The 10,341-nt window shown below is 38.2% G+C and overlaps 1 protein-coding gene across 3 annotated transcripts; it reads right to left on the bottom strand.

Annotated features, from left to right (window-relative positions):
• Window positions 1-402: 402 nt before the first annotated feature.
• fancg (FA complementation group G) lies at window positions 403-9,069 on the bottom strand. Of its 3 annotated transcripts, none has more exons than XM_007559243.2 (14): window positions 8,854-9,069; window positions 8,575-8,671; window positions 6,943-7,068; window positions 6,641-6,813; window positions 5,134-5,284; window positions 4,340-4,464; window positions 4,093-4,239; window positions 2,946-3,106; window positions 2,766-2,832; window positions 2,357-2,673; window positions 2,226-2,266; window positions 1,975-2,148; window positions 890-1,004; window positions 403-630 (listed from the first exon to the last, which is right to left on the bottom strand). In XM_007559243.2, exons 1-14 carry the CDS (start codon window positions 8,920-8,922, stop codon window positions 537-539), a joined length of 1,857 nt encoding a protein of 618 aa, XP_007559305.1. In that variant the 5' UTR covers window positions 8,923-9,069; the 3' UTR covers window positions 403-536. The 3 variants fall into 3 exon arrangements, with proteins under 3 accessions (XP_007559305.1, XP_016530367.1, XP_007559306.1); XM_016674881.1 differs by having other exon boundaries at window positions 8,575-8,668; XM_007559244.2 differs by having other exon boundaries at window positions 8,575-8,665.
• Between the last annotated feature and the right edge of the window lie 1,272 nt (window positions 9,070-10,341).

Genomic DNA, 10,341 nt, shown 5'->3' with positions numbered 1-10,341 from the left:
AGGAGATGTCAGCTCATCTGAACTTATTCCAGGTTCACTGTCCTCCACCACGGTTTGTATAATTTTACAATTTTTAGACATTAGAACTCTGACTTTTCAGTGGCTAGTGTACATCATACCAGGAATAAATAGTTTTATCCAGTCACATTAGGTATTGAAAGATATAGCAACACAGAACATTATGCCAGTTGATCCTTATGAGTATTGTGAATCAACCAAATCCAGAACAATGTCAAACCTTTTGCCAGTGTACATAGCTCCTGCTTTGTTTGATTTAGGTGTGCCAGGGCAGGTAAGCATCTAAAGGTTGCAGGGTGGTTGCTCAGAAAAGCAAATTCTGCAGCTGCAGACTAACTGATAGTAACATACTTACAGAGAAATGTGCACACACAGATCACATGATGGGTTTTCATAAATATAGTTTCTTTATTTCATTCTCTCCACATAATTTTCTTGCTACCATTTGACTGTTATTGCACAGGCCGCCCCAAATGTTCATTAAGTGATTAGGTTTACTTTTTTATCCTCTAAGCTGACTAGGTAGGACCAAGTTCTTGTAGTTTTTGGCGCAGCTCTGCAGAATCCAGCAACGGTCCAGACTGAAGTTCTTGTGCATACACAGGAAGAGCCCTGCAAGAGAATTGAGGTTCCCACCATAAGACAAAACAAAGTAAACAGGTTATATAATTAGGTTTTCCCTATCTCTAGATGTTCTTAAATCTGTGTTTTTCAATCAGATCTAAATAATTCAAATTATACAATTTCTAATTTCTTTTTCACTTCTTCCTTTTAAAGTCCCAAACTCCAATCTAACAGATTGTTACTGGTTGATATGAATTTCAGTAAAAAGGAAAAGCCTGTATATAGAGCAGAGTATAAAGTATCTCACTCTGATAAGGATGGGATGGGATTGCTCCAGGTCTGTTCCCAACAAGCAGCCGCCTCCTGCTTCCTGTCCAGCCTCCACAACACCTCCCCATACCACCGCCTGGCACTCACACCCTCTGAAACCGAAAGGATTGGACGATCATGTGATTGAAAACAGGACAATGTAATACAAGTACCCACACAGTGGTTTTAAATAACATATTTCCTTCTATTTCAACACAATACACAATCACAAAAATACACAATCTGACATGTTCACCGCTAGAGAGCAGCCCACTTTCCCTTTACAAAGCCTGCAGGTGGGCTGAGTATTTCCACAGACATTTAATCTGTATTTTGTGGTTTCTTGTTTATAGGCACAGGTTATTTTTGCATCTGTATTTTCACATCCTCTGTGCAACAAGCTTTTACGATTACTTTTTTGCAATAAACAAAAACATTGCTAAAAATCAACGAAAGTTAAATGGCATCCATTAATGTTTACAGCATTGTTTTAGATTATTGGGCCAGTTGAAGTTTATATATAATTAAACAAATTAAAATGGCCTTGACAAAATAAATGTCACCCTTAACTTGATTCTCTATCACAGATCTATTTGCATCAATCACTGCTAACCTCAGAGTTCAGCTTGGATGCTTTTGGGTCATTTGAGTTGCATTTCCCATTAACCTCATACTCTTTTATAATACCGACAACTGTTGTCACAGAAACAATACACTACTTGGAGATGGTCTAGTGGAGTTTACCACATAAATTCAAAACCTTCTTTTTGAGATCCTGATCTGATGAAAAACTTGAAGGCATTTCTGATACTAATTTATGTTTCAAACATGGCTATACTAACTTACCAACAAATCTCCCCATACCTCTATTTGTAAAGCAAACAAATATTTTTATTTTACCCATTTAATTAATTTACCCTGTCACATATTGAAGGTGTACAGGGAAAAATAAGCAGCTTTAAATGCGCCGTTAGGGCACTAACATACTATCATACACGCTCGGATCAGAACTCGGAGGACACTGTGAGATATGCATCTTTAATCATAGCTGCACTCATTTATTCACAGCTGTGGTGTGCATACCTGGGTGGGCCTGCCGGCTGAGCTGAAGGTCTCTGAGGGCCTCTCTCAGCCGGTCTATCTGGGCGAAGCTGATCCCCCTACCAGCTAATGAAAGTCCCTTTAGTCTTTGGAGGACACACAAGTCTACACCCTGCTCAGGATCTTTATCTGCGCAGGGAATTTGTAGAGAAAAACCTGTAATGAAGCATGCAATTAAGAAGAGACTGACTAGAGATCCATTCCAAAATACTTTTTTTTTAAAAATACTCCACCTGTGTCTTTATAGTGCACCTTCACCAACAGGTTGATACACCTACAGTGCAGAAAACCATGTTGAGTGTTTATTCAGAATTCCACACAGAAACAGTCTGAGTAAAACCAGCCCAGAACCAGAACCACAGACCTTGTGTAGTGGGTTACTGCTTGCTTCCAGTCCTTCAGCTGAGAGTAGCAGTGACCCTGAAGGAGGTAGGCTGCTGCTGTCCAGAGCAGCCTTACCAACCCATTTTCTGCCTCCTCCGTCACCTCCCCGCTCCCGGCCACTCTCCTGGCCACTGGATCCTCCAACAGTACTTTTTCTGGAAGCAGATCCAGAGTCGACCCGATGACCTCGTCACAAAGCGCCATACAGTCTGCAGGCCGCCGGGCCATCAGTAAGGCAGCTCCAGCCTCAAGGTAGAGTCTGGGTAACTTGGGGAGGGTGGAGACCACAGCGTGAACCTGAGGCCATAAACATGCAAAATAACACTTTTCAGAAATACTACTTCATTCGTGACTTCTTGGAAATGGACCGTCAACATGTTTGCTCTTACACCATGCTGATCTTCTGACTGAAGAGCAGCAAGCAGGTCCAGATAACACTCCACGCCTTCTGACACCCTAAACAAGCAGAAATATTCTAATTTCTTAACAACAAAGTTGACACGTTCTCAAATACATGATATGTGTCGGGTGAAAGGAATTCACATGGACCACCATGCTGCTTCTCTCACCTGCTGTGGATCACGCATTTGAGAGCCAGACTGTGAAGGACACTGAGTGCAGATGGGACAGAGAGCAGGCTGCTCAGTGATTGGCTGCAGAGAAATAAGGACGGTGAGAGGAGACGGTCTGCAGCCATGGCAGGTTCTGTAGTCGAGGGTAACAGCAACATCTACGGAAGAAAAGAGGTTTGTTGTTTCAGTATCCACACTTGGAACTCACTTAATATTTTTCAGTGATAAAAAGTTAGTTTTTCACTTATTTGCTCATCTAGTCAACTACAAAACACATGTACAGTGTTTGGGGAAAGGCATTTGTATGCTTTGAGCATTTTCCAATTTTGTTACAATTCGTTCCACAACTTTATAGTAGTGCATATTTAATAGGTGGAAGGAAATTCAGGACTGTTTTTCAACTTAAACATCTCAGAAGGATGGTGAAGGCTTCCGTTCAGCCCCCTTAACACTGAAACTCCTAAATAAACACCTGATTAGGATCTAGAATCAACCTGAGTGTGATTTAATGTGATTATAGACTGTTTTTCTGTAACCCAAAGTTGAACGTTTTGGCCTGAGCAGCAATGTACGACGCAAAAAAATTCTACACTGCACATCATCCTGAACATACCAGCCCCACAGAGAAACATGGTGGAGTCAGCATCATGCTGTGTGGATGTGTTCTATCAGATGGGACAGTGAAAACGGTTGGAGCTAAATTCAGATATATATAGATAATCCTGGAAGAAAACCTGTTAGAGGCTGCAACAGATAAGAAACCAGGAGAAAAATGATGTCAAACACAGTCAGATTATGGTTTAGATCAAAATTTATGCATGAACCAATCAAAAATCTAGATTTAAATTTTAGTCCCTGTCGCTATAAAAGGGTGATTTTATAAAACCTTTATATTGGTTAAAAATGAAAACATGTAATTATGCTTTCTACTTTGTGTTGAGCTATTAAACAAAATCCTAATAAAAGACATTTAGGCATCCATGTTTGTCATGGATGACAAAACATGGAACTATTTAGGGTTATTAATACTTTTGGAAGACACCCACTAATTATTACGAAAACAATTTATTTGTATCCATTAACATAAGAGACAACAAAAATCATCTTATTATTTGGACAAATATTTTTATTTTAGGTTACGCACCGAGTGCAGAATGCGAAGAGCCTGTATCTCCGCCTGCGAGTTTTCCAGCCGACTGTAGATGAGCGCGCTCTGATAGAGAGCACAAACACAGCGGGGGTCCGTCTCCAGAGCCTTTCGGTAACACTGCAGTGCCATCTGAGGGCGGTTCTAGAGACAAGTTCAAACACACACACACACACATGCAATGAAACAACCTAGCACTCTACTTTTTCTGTTATCGACGGTTTGTGTGAGCGGCCTTATGTACCATATGGGCGAGGCAGGAACCTGAGAGGAGGTGTGTGTAAGCGATGAGAGCTCTGGGAGCAGGCGAGGCAGAAGCAGCCTGCAGAGCAGAAAGCACACTCCAACCCTCCGTCAGCCTTTCTGCACCTTATTAAAACAAAGAGAGAAGAGCAAAACCGCTTGGATTGTTATTCATCAACAGCCGCTAACATGAGAGGGGAATAGCATTGATCGTCTTAGCTGAAGGAGTTGGGTAATTAGGAAACAAGTGAGCTGTCAGATCCGATCATTCTTACAAATTTCTCATTTTAATACTCCAAACTTTTCTGCATTAAGATTCCCAAATATCTCAACTGATTTTGAAGCATTACAAGGAAAAAAATGTGAAAAACACAACTTTTACTGCACTCTGAAACAAATTTGGGGCTTTAAACTTCCCAGCAACCTAAATGACTACAGAAATATATGACTATTTGTGTGAGGCCAATTCTTCCTGTTCTTGGTTTTTGTCTTCTTATAGCTCGACTCTTCCAACATGCTGCACTAGTTTCATTCAGTTTCACTTTGCTACTAACCGTAAACAATTATTCCCAGTTACAAAGTTCAGTTGAGGTCATTATAAAAGGAAATAGTTAATAATTCTCTACAAGAAGCCCATCTGATAGCTTTGGCACTGCAGACAAAAAAAAACTGATACAATACGGAACAATTTAATACATGTGTTAGAGAACACAGAGCTAAAATATTATAAATGTTGTTTAGTCACACATACTGGAATCAGCATTGTAAAACTCAACCAGTATAAATATTGCTGACCTTGGACAATTGCAGTGCAGATCTTCAACAGATCAACAAGCCTTCTTGGGTCCAGAACCAGTATGGGGATATTGGAGATCTTTTCCTTTGTTTCAGCCCTACAATCATTCCAAACTGCTCCACTTTGTGCCTCCAAAAGAGACACCTCCTCCTGCATCAAAGAAAAGGAGTGTTCTGAAGTTTTTTCGTTGATAACAACCAAACCTACACAGAGATAAAACACTGCAGAGTTTGAGAAAACAAATTATAGACCAGGATGAAGCGCGAGGTATTTGGGGTTTGGAGTTTTCAGGGGACTCTTGAAGCAACAGACAGAAATCTAGTGGGCAGAATGGCTGCAAACTGGATGGTTGGGAGGAATTTAGAGAGTCTGTGGGTTAGGACTCTAACTGGTCTAAAGGAAGTTCTGGAAAACTGCTCAACAATTCAGAAAAAGAAAGCAGAACCCATCCCAGGCTGCAGGTCTTAAAATTACTTTAACGCCAAATGAGGTTTTCTCCACTGCCTTGCAGGAAATTATTTCTGACACGCATGAAGAGGTCTAAAGTTTGTTATGAGTCTGTCTGTTGTACTCTGTCCTGAATACAGCAGATAGACAACAAACAGCATCCAGACGATCGGACAATGAAGTGACTATGAGAGTGTTTTCACATGCAAAATCCATTTTATTACTGCCAGTGTTAAATGTTGTTTTTTTTAGACGATGTTAGCATCTTGATTACTCCAATTCTTATTAATCCATTAAAACCAATTAATAAATACAACTGATATGCGTGTCAAGTGAAAATGTTACAAATTACATTTTAATTATAGTGTTTAAAAGTTGAGGATTAATTTCCCTATGGAGCTGCTCTCAAGACTGAAATTAAACCCATTTCTGTTTATTTTCACTTCAGTTTGATCATATTTGATATTTACACTGTGGTAAAAGTTTATAAATTTATGAATGTATAAATACCTAAATACCTTAATTTCATTTATTTATGTAATGACTTAAGTAGCAAGGTTATAAAATACAAGTCTTTGCTTACGTTTTATCATGTTGTATGCAAAACAAACAGAACCAAAATGAAATTTTAGTTGTTAAATTTTAAAAAAAACTAATAGCAGTCCTGTTGATTTAGGACTGTTTATTGTTTTTGATACAAATGGATCCTGTCAACAAAGTCTGGATAAAGATGTTTGTTGAATGAAAGTTTACTCATTCCAAGTTATTCATTCACTAATATTGAAAGGCTGGACATATATGATGGAATAATGAAGGGAAAAAAAACACCAAATAACCTGCAACCTAAACTCCTTAGGGAAAAAAAAAACAACATTTTTCTGGTGTTCCCTTGTATTACCAGTAATTTGGCATAAAGCATGTGAGACCTAACATTGCTCATAGCACATGCTCACATTACAAAAATTTAATTTATTTTTCTGCAGTTCACAAACTACATTCAATTATTCTAAACAATATAAAGCGGTGGGAATAACTCGTTAAAATATATTCAAAACCAACCTGAAAGTCTTGCACAGCGGTCAGGCGGCTCTTGGCCAGCCACACTCCCCACTGCAAACAGAGGAGGCTCAGGACACGACGATGCAAAGCTGTGCCAGTCACTGATTTAAGAGCCGTTCTCCAAAGCACAGAAGGGTCAGAAGTACCAGGATCATCTCCTGCTATCTGAAGCACTATCAGGAACAAACGTAAACAGTAGGAGAGTTAGCAAAACCTTATCAGGGTAAGATTACCTCTTTGGCACTAGCTGGTGTGATCAACAGTACAGTAAAAGGTTCCCGTGCTTTCAGGCAGAAACTTACGTCTCTGGGCGGTTTGTGTGAGGAGCAGCTCAGCCTCATCAAACTGAGACTGAGCAGTAAAGCACACACAAGTGTTATAAACGACAGAAAGCTCCAGCTGTGCACGATCCAAATGAGGAGGAATGCCTGAGAGAGATAAACACAGTAAAAGAAACACATGAGATGAAAGCTATAGATGAGAGCTTCTCACAGAGTAATATACAGATTTCCTTAAGATTTTTCATCTCAAAATTCTATACTTTCCTAGAGTCAAATTTTTCAAGTGTTTCTGCAGTTTTTGTAACATTCTGGACACTCGAGTGGAAAACGTTAAGCTTGAGTGGCTTAAATTAGAAGTCTTATCTTTCCAAGTGGGGTATGTTGCATTTTTCCTGCTGTTTGTTGCATCAGAACTAACTTAGCCTCTATTTTAAAATATTTTCTTCTTGTACTTGCAAAATGAGCTCTGGAGTTGGCATCAATCACTGCATTATTCAAACTAAATTGTGAACTTGACTTAATTTGTTTAAGGTACTTGTTCTTTGCATTTTAACCAGATGTAGTTTAAAGACACGTCTCTAAATTTCGGTCTAAAGTCTGAAATTTAGAGAGATTATAATTTTAATTTTTAAATGTGTGTATTCATAAGGTATAGGTGATATATATTTGTTATTTATATTATGTAGTCGTAAAGAAAATGAGGAACTTAAAAAGTTCTTCCTAGTTTGTTCTCTTGTCTTTCACTTTATACTATCAGAACCTCACAAACACAAATACTAAAAATGCAACATAGCTTTAGTTCATTAAACAAGTTAATTGAGTACAATAGATATATCGAGTGGTGCAGCTGTACCACTTACCAGCTCACAATAATTGCATTCAGTCATACTCTCATACAAATCTATGTTTATTGGAATTTCGATCAAACGGTGAAAAACATAGTTAAACAATAAAAGTAATAATAATCCAAACAATACTGTCAGTTTTGAAAAAGTCATGAATTAGAATGTTTCTTGTTCCCCCCCCAAAAAAATTACATTTTATATGGTTTTTTTAATTGCCCCTAATAACAAACAGGCAATACAGTAACTGTCTAATCTTTGTATACATTCAGTTAGTAACTCAGTAAACAAAATACTGATGGATAAAATAAAAATAAAGGTGTGAGCTGATAAATCAAAGTTGAAGAATAGCATTTAATTATAAATTAATGTAAAAAAAAATGTACATTGCATTTATTATGCAAACTTAGATGTTTAGAAAAGTGAAGATAATAAATCTTGAATATATATAGTTTGTTTATACCTAAATCTAAACACATTTTTCTACCCTATATAAATTACTGCAAAATACTATATGCACATAGATTGTTTTAAATTAAAAAATATTTTCTGTTTGCTATTTATTTTATTCTGATTAACAATTATATCTAACAAATACAAAAAGGCTTTAGTGTGGATTTTATAATGATCATTGTGGTATTAAGATATGCTGATATTGAGTATGAGGGTTTGTTCGTCTTCAAAATCTTGATGTGAAAACGCTCCAAGAAAGACACTCCGTTGACACGAACTAAGTTGAACGAAAGATGATTTTTATTTTAAATTGCAATTGGTGGGGTAGGATAAAAAAAAATAGAGGATTGTGGATCACCTTGTATTTTTCTGAGAAGTCTGTGAAAGTCGGAAGACCATCGTCTCTGCCTGAACAGGTTGTGCTCTCGGTTCGGTTCATTTTGCCCATCCTGTAGCTGAAACAATCGGTCCAAAACAAACGACAAATTTTAGAAGGATGTATCTGAGTTTTCTACCTGCAGACATGCCACTTTACATTCTACTCCACCACAATTTAGAAGAAAAGTAGGAACAATATAGCTAAAACTTAATATTATTAACATTTAGCAGTTAAAATACATATTTAACAGGAATTTACCTTACAGCCAGAAGCTAGCTGGTTATTTTCCTGAGTCCAGCTTTCCAATAAACTTGTTGACTGAATCATTTTGTCAAAAACTGCATCACTGTTTATGGTAAAAAGGATAAAGTTACTGGTGGTTGTTTAACTTTCCCTCGTTCACAACCGGAAGTCCAAAACCTCACTACAGTGAAGACTTCTTCTTCTGGCATCAGCCCGAGAGGTGCACTAGCGCCACCGTCCGCTCTGGAGTGTGGGGCACAGAACCAAATGCTGCTAATCAAGACAGAAAGTGAAAAATAATGTGATGTCAGGTCGACTGGTCAAGTTGAAAAATAAGGTAAGTGCATTACCGCTATCAGCCTGTAAAGAGTGTGGATCAAAAGAAACAAACAAACAAAAAAATCAAACCACAGCCAAAAAATAAAAGATAATTGTACTATTTTTCATTTTGTGGCTGACAAATAATATGATTATTTTTCATGATTAACTTGTAACCCGTAAAGCAGCTGCTGGGTTTGTTCTGGTGTAATATCTGTTTTGGTGTAAGGTTCTGCTGCCCCAGGTGGGTACATCTGTGAATGACACGAGCAGTTCTGTTGACTGTCCAGTAGGTGGTGCTGTGAGGAAGCCAGGCCCAGCTACTCTTCTAGAAACTTCAATCAGTCTACCTGCAACAGCCCTCAAACTGTTAAGAGCTGCTGTTTGCTTGCAATCTTCCAAAAATAAACGCCATTTACAAGTTTCATTAAATTCATAGCTTTATTCAGAATGATGAATTCCCACAAAGTGAAACTTTAATCAAATGTAGAAATCTGGTTGCACACAGACCCAGATTTTAATTGCACTATGGCTGAGTCATTCTTGAGCCTGCTGGGACAGCCATTTTTCTAAATGTCCCTGCACAAGGTGACCGTCCATCCTCTCACCCAGATGCATCTGTCTTAGATCAGTCTGTGTGTTTGTTGTCATCCCTGCATAAGTGCATCAGCCTGGGCCTTTATGGCTTAATTTGTTTCTTCAACCCTGAGTATCCCCTTCATTCCTTCATAGACTCAAATAACAGGACAGTCTAAACATATGGAGAGGCCCTCCTGACAGCTACAATCCTCAACACATCCTCCTTCCCTACATTTCACCCCCAGCTCTTTCCTTCCCCCTGCCCTCCTGCCACAGCTCTTTGAGCAAGTTGTGTTGGATATTTAAAATAGAGGTCTTTTGTTTCGCTTATTCCTTTTTTTTTTTTTTTTTTTTTTACCACACTCCAACAGCCGCTTCCAAAAGTAGTTTGAACCTTTTCATGACCCTACAAACTAAACTTTTCATGTATTTTACTGGGATTTTATGTGACCAACAAAAGTAGTGCGTAATGCAGAATTTTTACAAAGGACACCATTTTGTAAACCATGCAGACAAACTGGTTAAAATTGTGCAAAACCAACCTTGACTGCAAGGACAGATGCAGTTCTTTTTTTTCTTTCTACTTTTCTCTACCAGCTTTGTACA

The sequence above is a fragment of the Poecilia formosa genome, unplaced genomic scaffold (assembly GCF_000485575.1).
Source record: "Poecilia formosa unplaced genomic scaffold, Poecilia_formosa-5.1.2 Scaffold103, whole genome shotgun sequence".
NCBI lineage: Eukaryota > Metazoa > Chordata > Actinopteri > Cyprinodontiformes > Poeciliidae > Poecilia > Poecilia formosa.
Note: the sequence above shows the minus strand (reverse complement) of the source record. Positions and strands in the feature narration are given on the sequence as shown.